At 35.9% G+C, this 20,311-nt stretch overlaps 3 protein-coding genes across 4 annotated transcripts in view; all 3 read left to right on the plus strand.

Moving 5' to 3' along the window:
- Positions 1-455: 455 nt before the first annotated feature.
- Positions 456-6,353, plus strand: LOC18031937 (protein phosphatase 2C 70). Of its 2 annotated transcripts, XM_006419800.2 has the most exons (13): positions 456-722; positions 1,336-1,525; positions 1,642-1,842; positions 1,951-2,126; positions 2,226-2,384; positions 2,554-2,697; positions 2,782-2,843; positions 3,840-3,975; positions 4,186-4,280; positions 4,870-4,985; positions 5,101-5,230; positions 5,481-5,535; positions 5,664-6,353. In XM_006419800.2, the coding sequence occupies exons 1-13, from the start codon at positions 591-593 to the stop codon at positions 5,820-5,822; spliced, it is 1,755 nt and encodes a 584-aa protein (XP_006419863.1). In that variant the 5' UTR covers positions 456-590; the 3' UTR covers positions 5,823-6,353. The 2 variants fall into 2 exon arrangements, with proteins under 2 accessions (XP_006419863.1, XP_006419862.1); XM_006419799.2 differs by lacking the exon at positions 5,101-5,230 and having other exon boundaries at positions 5,664-5,755.
- Positions 6,354-6,700: 347 nt separating this feature from the next.
- LOC18031930 (putative methyltransferase C9orf114 homolog) lies at positions 6,701-11,447 on the plus strand. The gene is made up of 11 exons (XM_006419802.2): positions 6,701-7,131; positions 7,267-7,314; positions 7,409-7,594; positions 7,703-7,769; positions 8,508-8,572; positions 8,876-8,954; positions 9,131-9,246; positions 9,345-9,424; positions 10,232-10,301; positions 10,797-10,874; positions 10,956-11,447. The coding sequence occupies exons 1-11, from the start codon at positions 6,883-6,885 to the stop codon at positions 11,052-11,054; spliced, it is 1,137 nt and encodes a 378-aa protein (XP_006419865.1). The 5' UTR covers positions 6,701-6,882; the 3' UTR covers positions 11,055-11,447.
- A 784-nt stretch (positions 11,448-12,231) lies between these two features.
- LOC18031865 (probable ATP-dependent DNA helicase CHR12) overlaps positions 12,232-20,311 on the plus strand; it is a 9,809-nt gene continuing 1,729 nt past the window's right edge. Inside the window, 12 exon segments of the mRNA XM_006419803.2 lie at positions 12,232-12,711; positions 13,774-13,933; positions 14,692-14,756; positions 15,106-15,294; positions 16,393-16,542; positions 17,057-17,449; positions 18,169-18,428; positions 18,533-18,751; positions 19,144-19,351; positions 19,426-19,579; positions 19,843-20,249; positions 20,251-20,285. Of these exon segments, the coding sequence (XP_006419866.2) occupies positions 12,484-12,711; positions 13,774-13,933; positions 14,692-14,756; positions 15,106-15,294; positions 16,393-16,542; positions 17,057-17,449; positions 18,169-18,428; positions 18,533-18,751; positions 19,144-19,351; positions 19,426-19,579; positions 19,843-20,249; positions 20,251-20,285 (2,468 nt within the window). The 5' untranslated portion in view covers positions 12,232-12,483.

A 20,311-nucleotide genomic window follows, 5' to 3' on the forward strand; every position in this document is an offset into this window, starting at 1 on the left:
GGGTTTATGGGCATGATACCAATGCAAATACATTACGCTATCAGGCCCATAAACTCATGTTTTATCCAGTCCATTATTTTGGTCCTACAGACCCGGCCCGATAAATCAAACCCACTTAACAACAAAATCAATTTTAAGAAAAATGAGAAAAACAAAAGAAATTAGAACTAAGGAGAAAGTCTAGAGTATCTTCCACATGGCACATCCACATGTAAATGTAACTGTCATGTACTGATATCACATTCCCCCTGCCGTTACACCCAAATATACGTGCATGAACGAAGCAACTATGACATGTATAGGTAGAGTCGTATCATATGCATATATAAATATATTATATATTTTTATAAAATAAGTTTGAACACAATATATATATTTTATATATTTAGATATGAATAAAATTATAAAATAATATGTAAGTATGTACATTATAATGATGATTAATAAAATAAAAATAAAAAATAAAAAAATGGTGCTAGTGCGACCATTTCAAAGCTGAGCGAGGTTCTCGCAAATCAGGACCCAATCTGAAATCTCTCGCTCGAGAGAGAGAGAGAGAGAAGAGAGAGTGAGAGAGAGACGCTACGACGATGGCGACACGAGAGAGCATTGTCGTTTTCACCGTTCTCCTTATGTTGATATTGATCCTTCTTTTCATCTTCATCGCCTGTAAACCATGGCGCTTCTTCTTCCCTTCTTATCGCTCTCGTTCCATCATCAAGGTTTCGATAGATTCCATTTCCTTCATTTATTTCTTAATTTGATTTTGATTTTTGTTTTTTTGAATTTAGAAAGGCACAATGAGGGTTTTTGTTTTATTCCCACTCTTGTTTTATTCAGTGATCGCGATTAATTGATTGTTTGATTGGCACTTTAGCTACACCTCTGGAATTGATTTTATTTGTTGCCTGTTACTAGATTACGATGCTGTGAGTATTTGATATAAATTCTTTGAAATATTTAGTTTTTGTTTTTGGATTAGGAGTGCGAGGAAATGAATGTAATTTAAGATTTGTGGTACTTGAATTTGTGTAATTTATTAAAATAATTGCGAGGAATGAATTTCAGATATTTATGGCTTGTGGTGATCGGATTTGAAACATTTAATGGTGTTGAAATGTCGATTCTAAGCTCTATCTGTTTTGTAATTTGGGCTAGATATGGTCACAATGTGGTTTGTTAAGGTTTTATTTTCATGTAGGTTTTTATTCTGTTATGGAAATGATGAATTTCTTGCTATGTTGAACTTTTGAGTTATGTTTCTCTAGGCATATTATCTGGTAGCTGATTTTTTCGTTAACTCTTGTTTCTTTTTTTCAAATGTTGTGGTGACAGAGTGGTGAACTTGAGAGGCCCCTTGTATCAGATGATGAGGCTTTGGTCCGAGATCAAAGCAATGATTTGACAAGAAACTATGATCTAGAGGGAGCTTGCTATCAAAATGAGGGGCTTTGGCGCTCACCCCGAGCGCAAGGACTTGTTCATAAACAGAGACTCTCCTCTGCATCTCCCCATGCAACTCATGGTAGGGAATACTTTTTCCTGTCATTTTTGTTCTACTTATAGTTGTACTTAATTTTAGTGCTTTAGTTGCTCTAGAGTTCTATAGCAAAATCAAATTTTTATTCTTCACTTCTCCAGGTGATAGCGTGGTCCTAGATGTAATCTCTGATGCTTCAGAGGATCTTTCGGTCGGCCAGACGCTTAAACGTCCATTGATGAAAGATCACTTGGCTGAAGTGCAAAAATACGGTGGACAGGAAGATCAAAGTCCTAATCTGAAGTTAGGTTTAGGTATTGATAGGTTCCCAGAGTTCTTGCCCAAGGCTATTGCAGATCAAAGTAATTTCTTTTTTCCTTTCACTCACTATGAGAGGTTAACGATTTACATGCCATTTCATTTGGCTGAATGTGTGAAACATGTCATCATATCTTCTGTTAGAAGTGCAGGAAGCTGTCTTTCGTTGGAGGTTGTATCTGGTCCTTCCCGTGGGATACGTTGTTCTGTCCAGTCAGCAAACGCTTCTAGGCTCCCACTAACCCTTGGAAGGGTTTCTCCCAGTGATGTGTTATTGAAGGATTCAGAAGTGTCTGGAAAGCATGCTTTAATAAACTGGAATCCGAATGTAAAGTTCATAAAAAACCAGATTGTTTTGATTGGTGTATAGTTGCATCATGTGTATATGGTAGTTTGAAATCAATGGCCATGTATATTGTGGTTTCAGAAATTGAAATGGGAGCTGGTAGACATGGGTAGTCTAAATGGAACGCTACTGAATTCCCAGCCTATTAACCATCCTGATTCTGGAAGTAGACATTGGGGTAAGCCAATGGAGCTTACAAGTGGAGACATAATAACTCTTGGCACAACTTCAAGCATACATGTAAGTAAATGTGCCTTAATGTCTGGTGGTAATTGTAGTGTTTCCTCTTTTGTGTTCCGGTAACAAGTTTCTAGAATTATATCCCTGCCACCCTGGAAACATTTGAATGGGACTTAATTTTTTAGTTTATTGGCTAGTGCTTTATATACAAGTTCTTCTGCTGTGACAGGTTCAAATTACATCGGAAACTGTTAGTCAGATCCCTTTTGGTGTTGGTGTGGCATCGGATCCCATGGCTTTGCGTCGAGGAGCAAAGAAACTTCCCATGGAAGATGTTTGCTATTATCACTGGCCTCTTCCTGGGGTTGATAAGGTTTTCAGAGTTGTTTCTCTTTTTTTAATTGATATTTATGGAGTTTGTGAAATTTCTAATGTTATCTAAATGCTCACACTGCAGTTTGGATTGTTTGGCATTTGTGATGGACATGGGGGTTCAGCGGCTGCAAAATCTGCTAGCGAGTCAGTATTTCTGTTCAGACTTCATTGTGCTAGACTACAATAGGATGTAAAGGATTTTGTTGACATAGTGAAAATTTATTCATATCTACATTTGACAATGAGAGTGATATGTGTTTCTTCTTCTTCTCATACTTTGGCGTTGAGTTGCTCTCCCCACCCCCAGCCAAAACACAAACATCTCATTTACTGCTGTGATATAAGTTTAAGTCATAAACCCCTGGCATGATCTGTTTCATTTATGGCAGTGGGTATGTTTCTCCACTTGGTTGTTTTCACTGAGTAATTAAGCACTTGGTTGTTTTCACTGAGTAATTAAGGATGATCTTTCTAGACTACATTGGAGACTTGTGAAGTCGTGGTCACAGTTTTTCTTAGGTTTTTGGTCTGTCATTTTAACTTTCCTCGGATGTGTTTTAATTTCATTACTGTTCTGGTCTTTTTTTTTCCCCTCTCTAAATGAGTGCAGCATAAAATTTCTACTTATCAAGTTTTGGACACCTAACTATTTCAGTTATATAACATTCATACAATATGCCATACAAGATGCCTGTTTGTTTTGGGTTTCTAGGTAAATCCCTTTCTGTTCTCTCTTCTCCAATATCTGGAATAATAGGTGGCCAAATCTTAAAATTGTAGTCTTAGCTCTACAATCTCATATGGGGTATATTACCTAGTTGGTATTTAATTGCATGAGGTGAAAAACATGAACCAAATAGAAGAGTCCTGGATGGGGCATATCAGGTTTAAACTTAATTGGTTTAAAGGTTAGATTTTCATAAAACACCTTTGCCCCTTGCATGATGCAATTGTTATTAACGAGTTTCCTTCTCCTTTGTTCTCCATGAAATTCTTTCGTATCATGTACATTGAAAAAGGCTGCTTGTAGTGATCATTGTTCTCATCACTATTTTCACCTGTTTTGCTAACCTATTGTGGTTCTTGGCATCTTGGCATCTTGACATTTTAATATTTTCTTATCATAAATTTATACTCCAGAATTCTTCCTAAAATGGTTGCTGCTATATTGTCGGATTCACTTAAGAGAGAGAGGCTTTTGTCACAATGCGATGCTTCAGATGTTCTAAGGGATGCATTTTTTCAAACAGAAGCATCCATGAATCATCACTATGAGGTTCTTTTTCATACTCGGTTTCTATTGTTCCTTTCTCTTTAACTTTTGTATGAATTTTCTGTAATTTGTTACTCAAACCTTCAATTTTCCATGCTATAGTGTCTGTCAATCTTTCTTTTACAGTTCTATATGTTCCAATAGTGTCACTTCCTTTGTGTATAAAAGTCATAGTCACACTTTTTCTAAGGTGATTTTGAGCTGTCATTGCAGGGTTGTACTGCAACAGTGCTTTTGGTTTGGGCTGATGGCAATGCAAATATCTTCGCACAATGTGCAAATGTTGGAGACTCAGCCTGTGTTATGAAGTATGATCTTATGTCGTCATTTTGTAGATTTATAGGATTATAGGTGATAATACTGTGTAAATATCTGTCACTTCTAAAGGGGCTTTATGGTGAGAATGTAGGTGAACTAAGGATTTTTTTGTTAAAGAATACAGCGCCCTTCCATTGATATGAGAGAAACTCTATCTTTGTTAATCATTCAATGTTGATCATATAGAAAGAGTTGCTTTTTCCCCTTTTATTTTCCGTACCATAGCATCACAGTGTTTAAGGTTTTCATATATGCTGAATATTGATATGAGAGAAACTGTCTTTGTTGATCATTCAATGTTGATCATATAGAAAGAGTTACTTTTTCCCCTTTTATTTTCCGTATCATAGCATCACAGTGTTTAAGGTTTTCATATATGCTGAATATTGTAGTGCCAATCTCATGTTCTTATCTTCGCTGTTTATTATGTCGTTTGTAACTTGCTAAACTTTTGTTCCCATTTTTTGTATCACAGGCATAACTTCCTACTAATGGTCTTTTTGGTTTACTTGTAGAATTTTTGCTTTTGCAACTATTCTTTCATGACCTGTTTATGACTGAATATTTTTATTGAAACAGTGTTGATGGGAAGCAGATTAAAATGTCAGAAGACCACAGGATAGCTAGTTATTCTGAAAGGCTCCGAATCCAAGAAACAGGAGAACCGTTGAAAGATGGGGAAACGCGATTGTGTGGTAGGTCCTATTATTGGTTCTGTTAACCTGTTGTTTACCTCTTTTACTGGAATTAGAAAATGATTCATCTTCTCCTCACAACACCACCCACCACCCCCCCCCCCCCCCGCTTCAGGTTTAAACCTTGCTCGGATGCTTGGAGACAAATTTTTGAAACAGCAGGATGCTCGGTTCAGTGCGGAGCCATATATAAGTCCAGTTGTGCATATTGATCAAGCAAGCAAGGCCTTTGCATTATTGGCAAGGTGATTGTGCTGTGGATCAATGTCTTCCAATGTTTCCATTAGAAATATATTCCATTGTTTCAGACTTATTTGCCACGCTTTTCTTTTTTTTTTTTGGGGGGTGGGGGGAATGTGCCTGATTTCAAATATTGTAATTGGCTATGATATTATTCAGGCTGCTTTAATCAAGCCCTATTCCACTATTCCTTTATTGCTTATTGTCTAACATTTTCATTTTTCTAATGAACCGTGCATTCTGCCTAAATTGCAGTGATGGCTTTTGGGATGTCATTAGTGTCAAGAAAGCAATACAGCTAGTCGTTCAGGTATTATCTAATTTCATATGTTTCAGTATTTCTGTTTTTCAGTGATGTATTATCTTTTCTCCTGAATTTCTTTCTGCGATGGACATTAAATGATTTTTTTAATTTTTTTTTTTATTTTGAGTTGGCAGATGAGAGAGAAATACTCTGCAGATAAGGAGAACTCAACTGAGAAGATTGCTAATGTTTTGTTGAGTGAAGCTAGAACACTGCGAACAAAGGATAACACCTCCATAATATTCTTAGATTTTGACAGCACATTTAGAATGTCATGTAAAGTTGATTCATAATATAAATTATAAGGGTTTTAGTGTATAAATTAAGACTTTTTCATAGGACTTCCGCATTTATGTTTTTCTTTATCAAGTGGTATAATGCCACTTTTATATTTTCACCATCTAGGTAGATAGATGCAGTATGTCTTCGATTTGGAACCTGCCTAAAATGCCTGGGGCAGCCATTTAAGAGAATAGGCGAGCTCATTATCCTCAACACAGGAATTTGCTGCAAAAGTTGCCTTTACCGTGTGCTGTCTGCTTCTAGGAATCAGTTTCAAGGTGTTTAGGAGATTCTGTGGACCATCGGGTGATGAAGATTCTGGAAGTTATTTGTTAGAGACTAACTCAAGGGTAAGGCGGGTTTTGTTGAAAATTGTTGAGGAAGACTAACTACATAGATATGTAGCGTCTGTCACAAAATTGGCAGATCCCATTTGACCTAATAATGGTTAATTTCTGTTATAACCGATAACCGAAGATAAAGAAATACAAAGAAAAAATTGTATGTATTTGTCCATTACTCAAGTGCATTTAGTGTTGCTATCAGATCAATTACCAGCAAGAAGAAATTGAGTTTAGCAATATTGCATGTGTTGTATTCTGCCGAAGATTGAAATCAAGTTTGGTGTTGAAACTACTTCCTGGTTTACCTTTTACGGTTCACTATTTACAACAGTAATGCGTAAGATGAAACAAAGAACTTGCGAAAGAGAAAAAGCCAAAAATTTAATTTGGTGTCCTTGTATTCAGTATTGAGAGTGAAGTTGAGTCTTGTATTGGTTCCAAAGACTCAAATATTCGCTCACGTAAATTAGTTGGGGTGGCGACTATTGTATTAGTTCAGTAGATTTTTCAGCTGTGCTATATTGGTAATATTATAGTTAATGATGCCAATCTATATCTGCAAGATCATACGATGTAATGAAATTAGAGAGTAGAATGTTGGCGGGCCCCACCACCAAGAAAGCGTAAAAACACGAACAAAACACGAAAGAGTTTCACAAGCCCTTGTAAAAAGCGGCGCTTTCAATTAGTGAAGAGTAGAAGAAGCCCTCCCTCTTAGCACACAGAAATGGGGAACAAAAAGAAGAGAGGTGGTTTGGAACCAGAACTTAAAGAAGCAGCTACAGGTGAGAATCACGAATCACAAAATGAGCTCAGTCTCGCCAACGGTGATTCCTCCTCTTACGATAACAAGAAAAAGAAGAAGAGGAAAAGAGACCAGCTAAACGACGACGCACCAATAGAAGTTCCTACAGTCAGCGTAGCCGTCCCCGGCTCCATCATTGACAACACTCAGTCTCTCGAACTCGCCACCAGAGTACCTCTCTCTCTCTCTCCCCCCTCTCTCTTCCTTTTATTCTCTTTAATTTACATTTTTATTTTGTATTTCACTTCATTTTTCTTAGTAACCAATCATAAAGCTGTAGTGATTTTGTATTGTGTCTTTTATCAGTTGGTTGGTCAGATTGCTCGTGCCGTGACTATTTTCCGGATTGATGAGGTCTCTGATTACATTTGCGTCATGATTTTTTTTTTAAAATAATATAGGAGGGCCTTTTTTTTAAAAAAATATTGTTCTTCGATTTCAATAATAGGTGGTGGTATTTGATAATAAGAGCAGTTCAGATAATTATTCTCGCTCTTCCGCTGCAAATAGGTCAAATAGGTCGGATGAGAATGAAAGTGGTGCAGCTTTCCTTGTAAGGCTCTTGCAGTATCTTGAGACACCTCAATATTTGAGGAAAGCTCTCTTCTCTATGCATAGCAGCCTAAGATTTGTGGTAGGTTTATTGCAAAAATGTGATTTTGTTTCATTTAATGCACTCTTTTTGGTTCTGTGTGTTGCTATGTAGAATTTCAGTGTTTGCATCTTCTATTGGGTTCTATAGGGTATGTTGCCCCCACTTGATGCTCCACATCATCTGCGCAAGCATGAGTGGGCACCATTTCGAGAAGGTATTCTTTTTACTTCATTTATTTTTTTTCCTTTCACTCATTTATTGTTTTTTCTTTCACAAAGATTGTCTTAGTTCATTTGCTTTATATTAGTCGTACTGACTCTTTTCTTCTGTCTAGTTGAGGCTCAAATCTGTTTATTTGAATCAGGACAGCTTGATGAGTGCGGACATTTAGATTTAATAATTAGAGGATCCACTTTTTATTGGTGCATTTTGGATATGTTCTATCAGCATGTAGAGAAGATCTAGGATCATTGATAAGGAGAGAGATACTCATAATAAGGCAACAACACACTATGTTGAAGACTTGGTTCCCAAGAAATGGTGCGCGTGAAAATAAATGCTATTCTATTCATACCACAGTTCTTGATGGTTTCAGATTTGGGTAGATTATCTTCAATCACTGTTAGGAATATGTAGTGGGAAGCAGAAATTTCAAATGGATAAGCTTAAGATGTGGGGATGCTTTAACGAAGTAATCACATTTTCCCTCTTTCTTCTTGTTTTGGGATTTCATTAATTTTGTGAGAAAGGGTATCTGGAATGTGGAAGTACAAACTCAATCAATTTCCATGGTTAGCTATGAGAGTAATTGCAGCCATTGAACTTGCATGATGTCTTCTTTTTGCCCCTCTGAAACCTTTAACCTTGTCTTGCAATTGAGTTCTTTTTTGGCATTTTTAGTGCCTCAATCTACAGTTTCACTGACTTCTTATATGTTGTGATGACTTGGTAGGTGTGACATTTAAAGAAAATGCGCCAAATTCCGTAGGAACACTGGTTGATGTGGGTTTAAATAAGGTATGATTACATTCTCTCAGAGTTTGCTTATTTGAAAGCTCCTTCTTCGTGGTTGTTACTATTTCATGGTTTGGCGGTACACAGTAGATGTCACAAACTAATGATTACCTCATGAACATTTCATCTTGCCTGTTTTATACTCTAGCCATCTTTAGTTTCTGATGCTGAAGCTTTCAGAGAATGTGGAGTTTTATTTTAACTAGTTTGTCGGTCAGCCTCTGCCAGTAATTAGCCAATATTAGTTCACTCTCTCATAAGATACTAATTTCAGGAAATTTTAACTTTTGATTGATTACAATGCAGCATGTTGTTGTTGACCAAGTACTTGATCCGGGAGTAAGAGTAACCGTAGCTATGGGAACCAACCGCAATTTGGATGCTGGTAATGATCTTTGTTAAATGATATCATTTCTTTTTTGTTAATCTAGGATCATAAAAAGTCGGTTTACTTCCACTGTTAGCAATCATGCATAATAAAGGCAAATGCAATCTCTCCATGAGTGAACAATTAATCTATGAGTCTCATGAAGTTTATAACTTTGATGTTGCATTTTCTAGATTCCCCGCGCCAAGTTGTCCCACCATCCAAGCCTAAGGAGTCAGGAATGTATTGGGGGTATAAAGTGAGATATGCTCCCAATATTAGTTCTGTATTCAAGAATTGCTCATACAAGGTATTCACACAATGATAATTTATTCTTTGTGCTTAGGCAAAAACTGGTGGGTTTTCTTCTAGGGCCTTTGTCAATAATTTCTATTATATATATGACAGGGTGGCTATGATCATCTGATTGGCACTTCTGAGCATGGTGATATTGTTAATTCTTCAGACCTTACATTGCCTACTTTCAGGTATCTTTCTTTTGTTTTAACCCTGCATCTACAACTCTCTTTGGGTGCCTGCATTTTGATAACACTAGGAGGACCTATCTGTCAATTGTGTATGTATTTGTACATATAAATTGAAGGCTAATTCATGTGATCTTTAGCCAAACTGTATCTAATCAGAATGTATTAACCATAGATCAAAAGTTAAACTTTCAAGGTCTATATAAGGACAGCTGGTGAGGTTTGATAGAAATGCATGACTCAGTATTTCATTCAATGTTAGATTTGATGAGTGACGGACTATGTTCACAAATGTTCAGAGACCAATGTATCATTATTTTGCCTTGCATATCTTTCAATTGATATGGTTTATCTCACTTGTTTTGCAGGAGTATGTTAGGCTATGCATTATACTACTGGGTTATTGTGCGTTCATAGTTGCATCCCTCTTTCTAAAAGTATCACCCCTAAGCTATTGAGTATTGACCTTACCAAATAATAAATTTGTAAAACGTAGGAAATGGAGGGGACTGATAGAGACACTCATGTCAGAAGCGATTTTTTCATTCAAATAATGTAGTATGACTCATTATGTAGTCAGTAGTTTCTGGAGAACACAAACCTTTATTTTGGTGTAACATCCAAGGAAGATATCAACAATTTTAGTTTCTGGAATATATGCTTGTTGGTATCTTGCACATCCATAAAAAAATCTCACTCCTGATGCTCTATTGAGGAGTTCTTTACACAGTAGCAAAATCAAAATGATTTACACATCATGTCATCCATTCATGATTCTTATTGATATATTTGTATATGACAATTTGTTAGGCATCTGTTGATTGCTTTTGGTGGACTTGCTGGTTTGGAAGAGAGTATTGAAGAAGATGATGGCTTAAAGGTACATTACCTACTGAAATCTTATTCTCTCTATTAAAATATATTCCCATTCATGAAGGATGCTTGGTTCCAGTTCCAAAATTTGTTACCTTACTACCATTTCCATTGCAATCGCTAATTATAAAACATTCTGGTTGTCTAGTTTTCTTGGGCACAAAGATGATAATATGAGCATAACTATTTGATGTCCCTGCATATTAGGTTGTTTGGAAAACATTTCAGCTCACTTACCAAAAATGTGTTTTTGGTTGAGAATTTCTTTTGTTTCATGTGAATAAACAATGCTTTTTTCCAGATAAATGGTTTGGATATCTTATATCAATTATGCCTGATTTTATATGTTTAAATGCATAAATAAATGGTTAGGATAATCATCTTTGATTTTTTTTCTAACTTAAGATGAAGATATGCTGAGGCTGTTACTTATTGCTAGTTGAGCTAACAGAAACATATGTTCTTGTATTGAGTACTGGTTTTTCTTGATTCTTCTTTTAAGCGAAAAAATGCTCGTGAGGTATTTCATTCATATTTCAACACGTGTCCCCATCAAGGAAGTCGAACAATTCGAACTGAGGTACTCTTTTGTTGGTCTTCATTGGGCTGTTTACCTGTATATACAAATATTTATAATTTGTGTTTGCATTTCTGCCAACAGGAAGCAATTTTTATTTCTCTTCAGTATTTCCAAGAACCAATAAGCCGAGCACTGCGAGGAGTTGAATATAAAAGTAAGCCTGAAGATGGTAAATGCTGAACTTGCCGATTAGTTGGGCCAAATCTTGCCTAATCACGGGCAATTCTTCTGAAAGCCTGATTCTCCAGAATGTGGAGCTGGTTGAATACAATTTTGAAGGTGGGATTATGGATGATGTAGATGAAGAACAGTCCACTGTGGTGCTTTACCATTCAATATCTTATGGATTTTTAACCCACAGTATGTAATTGTAGCATGCTTTAAGCGTAGAAATTTTGTAAATGTGGTAGAAAATATTTCAAGTTGAAGCAAGCTTGTAATTTCCCGCTGGTCTTGATTAGCTGGAGGTTCAAGGAATGGTAATGTAATCAGTTTTTCAGATTAGATTAAAATTGGATTAAATGTATTTTAATCTGATCGAACAAGTCGGAATTTATAATAATCTTTGTTCACTCTCACAAACTACTGATATACATACGTGTTAGTAGACCGTCATTGTTCGCATAAGAAAAAAAAATGGTGAATATTCCAGTGACATTTGAACTACTAATAAGAAACTAATTGATTTTCCTACTCTATCATAGGAAAAAAATGGCTAGAAAAAACGTTCATAATACATGGAAACGAGTGGGAAACTCACCTCGTACTTGGGTTTAGTAAAACTCTCCATGTTGTACCGGCATAGCCAATATCTCCCAACCCTTTTTTTTTATTATATATCCCCTTTCTTTGAAAACAGATGGTGCCGTTTAATTAGTTTTCTGGTAGTAACTTACACAAAGTCAATATGTCAAGTAGTAAAAAGAATTTACTAGCTAAGCGTTAGGTAATATTTGTAATTTAATTGAATTGTTTGGTAACTTTAGAATGGAATTTTCTTATTGTAAAATTACCCACTTAAGAATATATTTTACTTTACCATTAACATTTTCTCACTACATGTATTTGACCGTGGTAAACTAAGAGTATTTTATTATTATTATGTTTTAATGACGTGGGATTTGTATAAAAAATGGCTAACAAAACCAGTTACAGACAGAAATAAAATAATCTAATTATGGTAATACACATGTCATTACCGGGGCCCACCACGATGTCCACGGTAACAATATAGTACGACATCAATTAGATATTTAGATCCATTGATTCAATGCCTCTTCCAACAGGGGTATATCTGTCATTCCAGACACAATAGAGGCGTGTTTGGCAATTGATAAAAATAAAGGGCAGGTTCGAAATTTCCCGAAAATTCTAACTCTTATGGACACGGGAAAAAAAGAAAGCAAAAACGCCGAGGGTTTTCGCGAAGCGAAACAAAGAAGCAAATTATACACACACATTATATAGAGAGTGTGTGTGAGTGGGTGCGTCTCTTTTGTTATCTCTTAAACACAGATAAATTTTTAATTTTAATTTTTTGGTTTCGAAAAACCGTTAAAAAACCAAAAAAAATATAACCGTTGTAATCATTCGCGCTCGTCCCGCGCCCATGGTGACTCAGCTAGAGCATCACCAACAAGAGAGACCTTGCCCAGACCCTGTAGAGAGAACCAAGTCTTTGATCTGTGCCTTAAACTTTATCTCTCGAAACCTCCCTGTCCCTCCTGACGTGTACGACACCGTTTCCTCCATCTATTATGGCGAACAAGAGGCTGATGACGATGTGGTCCATGATGACGGTGGATCTGATGAGGGACCGGTGCCCGAGAAGGCTTCGGTAAGAGTTTTTAAAGATACCCTTTTGATTTTTTTGTCTATTGTATTGGTAATTGTTGTCAATTTAGGGTTTTTTGTGATGTCCTTTTGTTGTTTTGTTGGGAATTGGAGTGGATTTGGGCGGTTTTGTGGTGTTTTTGGGAATGCCCTTTTGTTTGTCAAGTTTTCTTGGTGTTGTGATTATTGTGAATTTGGTGTTTTTGTGAAGCCCTTTTTGTTATTTTCGGGGGGTTGTATTTTTGGCATGCTAATTTGTTGTTTTGGTTGTCTAGAATTGCTTTGAATTCAGGCCTTTAAGTATGGTTCATGAGATGCACTGTTGTTGTTTTCTGGTTTTGGTGTGGGAATTTTTGTTTTTGAAGTAGGTTTTAGATGAATTGTCTGGACAGGACTCAGTAAAAAGATATCATTCGAATAGTCAGTTAACAAGCAAATTCATCAAGAAGAAAAATAAGAAAAGAAGCCCGAGAAAATATTTAGACCTTTTTTAATGGGATAGTTACTAGAAGACCTTTGTTATTTTCCTTGTGGTTTAGTTGGAACTTAGATTAATAAATCTGGAGAGTAACTATTGTTTGCCTCAATCAATGTTGAAAATACTTAATTGGTTTTGCGTAGTCTTTGAACTGAGGCGGTACTCATAATTCGTCGTTTGCTTTTAAATAATAATATTCCTTCTATGTGAAATATGTAGTGTTATGTTACATCCTAAAATGTGCATCAATAAACCAGAAATTCCAAAGCCTTGTCTTCTATGTTACTATTTTGGGACAATCTATGTTTCTATTACAGATAGCTATAAATTATGCCACAAAAATGGTAATAGATCAATATGTAATGAAAAAGTGAGTTTATATTCATATAAAGTTTTAGATTTTGCCTTGTTGTAATTACATGGTCATTGCTTTTATATTAACTTTTGCCATAGCATCTTGTTCCTTGTGTAGAGATTTAACTTTAATCAATCTTTTGCATTGAAGTTGATTGTTAAGCTCATCTTTAATTAGTTAATTTCTAGTTTTTTTTTCTTTAGCTGTTTAACATTGATTTAACAATGATGCAGCCTGTTGGTTCGACGATTTCTTGTGGATCAGATTTGATGAGTGACTTTGAAAATGCACTATCAAAGCAACGGCTTAAAAGCATGACAGGTTTTGGATTGACAGAATTAAGGGAGAATCGTTATCAGAGCCACATTCAGCATCGGTTAAAAGAGCTTGAAGGTTTTATCATTTAGAATGAACTTCACTTTTTATACAATTCAGTTTTGTTCATAAATGACTCTGCAATTATTCATGATGAACTTGCCTTCTAATGCATCTGGCATTTCAGTAAGAGTAATGACAGAGATTGGATGTATTAAATCATCATGGGTACACATAATTGGAAAAAATAACTGTTATCACTTTTCAGCTGATCTTTTATGTCACATCTGTTTGTGCACACTAATTTATACAAAACTGTTTGCGGCTCTATCATTATTATTTCAGTAATTGCTTTGCTGTAGTTTTAAGTAAGCATTGATAGAGCTTTTCTGTTCTGATGCTGCTATGGTCTTTTATTGATAAAATATGCTGGATCAACCATGCACTTATATTTTATTAATGTTTTTGTTCTTAGCTCTTGCAGAATTATGTCTATGTTAGATGTTGAATCTTAAGTATTTTAATTTGATGTTATTATGAAAAAGAGGATTTTGGTTCAAGATTGGACCCAAATTAAATGTACTCTTTATATTATCTTATTTTCTCACCTTTATTCCCAATTCTTGAGCTGCAATGTGCAGTTCCGTTTCTGAAAATCCTATTGCAAAAGTATCAATTCATCTTTGCCAAGCAAATATTCAGGTTGGAAGTTTCTGTCAAACACTGGCAGCATGGAGATTTAGTCATGTTCTTACAAAATAAAGACTACTAGGTTATAGTTATGGTTTAGGTATTAGCTCTACAGCAGCACTGACATATTGATGCCCCAACTTCAGAATTACCTTCAAGTAGAGGTGAAGAGCTGCAGACAAAGTGCTTGCTTGAACTCTATGGACTAAAGGTACAGCTGATGTATACAATTGCGTTGATTCTTATTCATCCTACTGCTTCCTTGCATATGTAGTTCAGATTTTAGCAGCAAAACTATGATCATATGAATTGTAGAAAGGAAAGTGTTTGGTTACTGTACTGTGATAATGAGATTATTTTTCTGAGAAAATTTCAAAGTGCAACCAATTCTGCCAAATTAATGAGTCAGTTATTACAGAGGTACAGTATCCTATTGGGCTTTTTGAAATTTTAGAAAAGCATGCTTAGATGATGGCAATTGGGAGTTGTATTGTCTATTTTCATTGGATATTGGGGGATGATATGCATTACTTCCTTCAGCATATTCTTTTTTCTTGCAGCTAGCAGAGTTGCAGAGCAAGGTTAGGTCTGATGTGAGTTCTGAATACTGGCTTCGTATGACCTGTGCATTTCCTGAAAAGCAACTTTTTGATTGGGGAATGATGCGACTGCGCCGTCCTCTATATGGTGTTGGAGATGCTTTTGCCACAGAAGCTGATGATCACTTCAGGAAGAAGCGGGATGCTGAGGTCATATATTCTACCCATGACTTGTTTGAACTTTTTTTTGACTCAGTAAGAATATTAACGAGGAGGATTCTTAGTTTTTACTTAGTATCTGTAAAGAGTAGGGTGGCAAAACGAATAAATGAATTAAATCGTAAACAAATTGGTCAAACTCTGCTGATTCGAATTCGATTAGTTTGTTAAACAAATTGAAATATCAAGATTCGGATTTGATTCGTTTATAAATATTCGGTTCGATTCATTTAATTCATTTAGTAGAGTTAATAAATGAATCAAATCTGGATTCATTTACTATTCGTTTATCCTATAACGAATCCATAATAAATCGAATCGAATATGAATTTGTTTACAAAAATATAATTAATAAACAAAAATTAAGCAAAATAAAATATAAAAAGATCACAAATTTAACATCCTACAAAATACAAACTTATTATCAATTATAGTTATTATATTAGCTTTCAAGCTTTAAAATTTTTTCATACATATTTAAGGAGAAATAAGTAATTTAATTAAATGAATAATAAACGAATGGATTTTATTCAATTCGTTTATGACCCATTTATTAAGCGAACCCTAAACGAATAAATGAATCAATGTCCTCAAACCTGAATTCGATTCGTTTAATTAGCCAATTGAATCGAATTCACCTATTTATTGAACGAATCAATTTTTTGAAACCCAAACCCATTTAATTCGCATCGAATCGAATCAAATAAACAAATTCTAACCCAGATGGCTGCCCCTAGTAAAGAGTGTGGCTTTTTCTTTTGGAAGATGTGACACTTAGAACTTGATTAATTCTAGCCAAACTGGTTGTAGCTGTGTTGCATCTGAAATTATGTGAGGAGGATTATATATTATACTAGATTAGTTTTTGGGTTCAAAGACCTTGGATTTTTTGAAACAATCGCTATAGTACTGAATCCAATTTATACATACATTTTTGACGGAACTGAAGATGAGTTATAGATGAAACAAATAGGCACCAGGCTTGTGGATTATTTTTTAGCAGTATGGATTGATCTGTTTTTATCGTACATCAATATCAAATGTATTATTGATGTCTTGCATTGTTCTGAATGGTAACCTTTGATGCAGAGGTTGTCAAGATTGGAAGAGGAGGCAAGGAATCAGATTGAGACTAGAAAAAGAAAATTTTTTGCAGAAATACTTAATGCTGTCCGTGAATTCCAAGTGAGTATCCAAGCTTCTATAAAACGTCGAAAGCAAAGGAATGATGGGGTCCAGGTATGCATTCTCTTCTCTTTAAAAATGCTATCTGAAAGCTATGTGCATCCATTGGGAGTGTTTGATTAAAATAATAGGAGGAATAAGTGATGCAAGAGAAGTTGGAGTAGAGATTGTACAGTGGTACTTAATGAAGCTGTTGGAAAATGTTAAAATGGCATTGTGGGGGTAGTTCAGATATAAGAATTAGAATAGAACTCTTCGAGTTCTGATATTTCATAATTAGTTCTGCAAGTTCTGACTTTGACATGCACCTTGGTGCTTTCATGTCATGTCGAATAGATGTCGAGGCTGGAGCCCTTGTTTATATGTTAGTACAATTTACAGTCATCGTTGTTGTTATGCATTTTTCCGATGAGAAACATTCCTAGATGGAACAATTTAATGCTATTCTTTGAAGATTATTTTTGTAATACCAAAAAATCAGACCTATAGTTAGTTCATTTTGTCAAGTGGTTGGTTATCACTGTTGCAAATGGGAAGAGGATTCCTCATAGATTTCTTACTGTAATAGGCATGGCATGGACGGCAAAGGCAACGTGCTACACGAGCTGAGAAATTGAGGTTCCAAGCCCTGAAGGCTGATGATCAAGAAGCATACATGAGATTAGTGAAGGAGAGCAAGAATGAACGATTAACCACGCTTCTTGAAGAAACAAATAAGCTCCTTGTCAACTTGGGAGCTGCTGTTCAACGTCAGAAAGATTCTAAACATGTAGATGGCATTGAACCCTTGAAAGACTCGGAAGATGATTTGCTTGATTTGGATGCTTCAGAGAATGGAACCCCCAGGGATTTGCATCCTGAGGAAGATGACATTATTGATTCTGACCACAATGATGATTCTGGTGATTTACTGGAAGGTCAGAGGCAGTATAACTCAGCCATTCACTCAATTGAGGAGAAGGTAAAGACAAAGCCTTCTTGTTTGCAGCATGTTATTCTGTACTCTATCTTCTTCTGTCAAAGCGTATAGTTGAGACTTGAGATATGTCATCTAATTATTTTTGTATAGTTTATCTCTTTGGGCTACTGGGTTTAAGGTTAATGTGTTTGTTGGTAAATTAAAGACCACGGTAGTGGGATGGCATTGAAGCATTGCTTACAATATGAATGTGATGAAATTAGGAGTTCTTGAGCTTCTCGCTCTGCATCAGAATGCCTTATGTGATCTTGGTGTAAATTTTAGGAGAACTACAGCACCACATAGTGATCATGGCAATGGAAGGCATTGCTCTCTTTTCTGGAATACACCATTTTTCAATAATTTCCTCTATAATTTTGCTCTTAGCTTGTACAGCATTTTGTATCTCCTTGCTTTCTGTGTCACCTTACTTGTAAGATCATCTTATGTGTTGTTATGGCTGTAGATATATATATTTTTCCATTTGACAAGCATGCATTTTTCTTGTGTGATCTTCATGGTCTATCTGGCAAAGATGTACCAAAGTCTTCTATATAATAGATATACAATTAAGCACAACATGCTGAGTATTAATGATATCATTGTTCTGTTTTTTATGTTGCAAAAAACAATGGTTGTGTCCCATGAAGTTTCTTTTGAGCTTTTCTTCGGCCATTGTACTGGAATGGCAGAATCTAACTAGATCTTTTATTTTACCACAGGTAACGGAGCAGCCAACCTTGCTTCAAGGTGGAGAATTAAGGGCATACCAGTTAGAAGGCCTCCAATGGATGCTCTCCTTATTTAATAATAACCTAAATGGAATTTTAGCTGATGAGATGGGACTGGGGAAAACAATACAAACCATTGCCTTGATTGCATATCTCCTGGAGAACAAGGGTGTCACTGGCCCCCATGTTATAGTGGCACCAAAGGCCGTTCTACCCAATTGGATCAATGAATTTTCAACATGGGCTCCTAGGTAAAGGCAGCATTCTTGATCCGGCCACTTTTCTGTTTGTGCGGGTGAGTGTGTGGCATACCTATTTTAACTTGAATTGTTTGTCCATTTTCTTTCCAATCCAGTATTGCGGCTGTTGTTTACGACGGACGTCCTGATGAGAGAAAGGCAATGAGGGAAGAGTTCTTTTCAGAGAGAGGAAGATTTAATGTGTTGATAACACACTATGATCTCATCATGAGAGATAGACAATATTTGAAGAAAGTTCAGTGGATCTATATGATTGTTGATGAAGGGCATCGTTTAAAGAATCATGAGTGTGCTCTTGCGAAGACTATATCAGGGTATGATGCCTTAAGTAATCAATTACCCAAAAGCTTAAGTTTATAGGAAGCTGAAGTAGTACTATAAGCTCTTAATTGAGAACAGTAGGAATTGCGAAATTTAGACTTCAAATAACATTGAATTTGTATCCATGATTTTATCCTTTCTCAACTTAATCATGTTCTGATGACATTTTTGGGCTCACTTCACCTTTTTAGTTTTTTCCCCCCCTCCTTTTGATCTACACCTTTTTAATTATATTGTACGATGTTCTGTTATGGCTGCTGATAACATCCCATGATTCATATGATCTGGGTATACAATTTTTTTTCTTATTTTTATTTTTATTTTTTTGGTCTCGTATCATAAGGAATTGAAAAATCCTTTTCTGATCAAGTTAACTTGTATGCAGCTATCAGATTCAACGCAGACTTCTGTTAACTGGGACCCCAATCCAGAATAGTCTGCAGGAATTATGGTCCCTCCTTAATTTTCTCCTCCCAACAATTTTTAATTCTGTTGAGAATTTTGAGGAGTGGTTTAATGCTCCCTTCAAAGACAGGGGTCAGGTTGCTCTTACGGATGAAGAACAGCTGTTGATTATTCGCCGTTTGCATCATGTAGGTGTTTCTCATAGTTTGAATATCTTTCTTCTTTCAAATTCCTTAGTTTAATGCGTTTACTTGATTGTCAGGTTATAAGGCCATTCATATTGAGGAGGAAAAAAGATGAAGTAGAGAAATACCTTCCTGGGAAGTCCCAGGTCATCCTGAAATGTGATATGTCAGCATGGCAAAAAGTATACTATCAGCAAGTTACAGACGTGGGCAGAGTTGGTCTAGATACTGGTTTGTGACTTTTGCTCCTATATTTCATTTTTCTGTATGCTAGTATTTATCATCCAAAACTTATTGCAAGGAGCGGTAAAGAAGTTATTCGATGATAATGAGGATCTTACACCTATTGTTTCGGTTTAATTTTTTCTTAGTCGCATTCATCTTCCATAATCTCTTTTTGCCTTTTTGCCTTTTTGCCTTTTTGCCTGTATATTCTTATCTATTTAGAGCAATAAAGGTTGCTTCATATCTACTAAGAGGACAATCACCTGCAGGAACGGGAAAATCAAAGAGTTTACAGAATTTATCAATGCAGCTGAGAAAGTGTTGTAACCACCCATACCTTTTTGTTGGAGAATATAACATGTGGCGCAAGGAGGAGATCATCAGAGCATCCGGAAAATTTGAGCTACTTGATCGTTTGCTACCAAAACTTCGCAGATCTGGGCACAGAGTCCTACTGTTCTCACAGATGACTCGTCTCATGGACATTCTTGAAATATATTTGAAGCTTAACGATTTTAAGTTTCTTAGACTTGACGGTTCCACAAAAACCGAGGAAAGAGGGACATTATTGAAGCAATTTAACGCTCCAGACTCCCCTTACTTCATGTTTCTCTTGAGCACTCGTGCTGGAGGACTTGGTCTTAACTTACAGACTGCAGATACTGTAATAATCTTTGGATAGTGATTGGGAATCCACAAATGGGACCAACAGGCAGAGGGATCGAGCCCATCGAATTG

This window comes from Citrus clementina, unplaced genomic scaffold, assembly GCF_000493195.1.
Source record: "Citrus clementina cultivar Clemenules unplaced genomic scaffold, Citrus_clementina_v1.0 scaffold_9, whole genome shotgun sequence".
NCBI classification, from domain to species: domain Eukaryota; kingdom Viridiplantae; phylum Streptophyta; class Magnoliopsida; order Sapindales; family Rutaceae; genus Citrus; species Citrus x clementina.

Coding starts and splice junctions, on each gene's coding strand:
- LOC18031930 (XM_006419802.2), top strand. CDS start 6,883: ATGGGGAACAAAAAGAAGAGAGGTGGTTTGGAACCAGAACTTAAAGAA. Junction 7,595..7,702: donor ATAGCAGCCTAAGATTTGTG/GTAGGTTTATTG, acceptor TGGGTTCTATAG/GGTATGTTGCCCCCACTTGA. Junction 8,955..9,130: donor CAACCGCAATTTGGATGCTG/GTAATGATCTTT, acceptor TGCATTTTCTAG/ATTCCCCGCGCCAAGTTGTC.
- LOC18031937 (XM_006419800.2), top strand. CDS start 591: ATGGCGACACGAGAGAGCATTGTCGTTTTCACCGTTCTCCTTATGTTG. Junction 2,698..2,781: donor CTCTTCCTGGGGTTGATAAG/GTTTTCAGAGTT, acceptor CTCACACTGCAG/TTTGGATTGTTTGGCATTTG. Junction 4,281..4,869: donor GACTCAGCCTGTGTTATGAA/GTATGATCTTAT, acceptor TTATTGAAACAG/TGTTGATGGGAAGCAGATTA.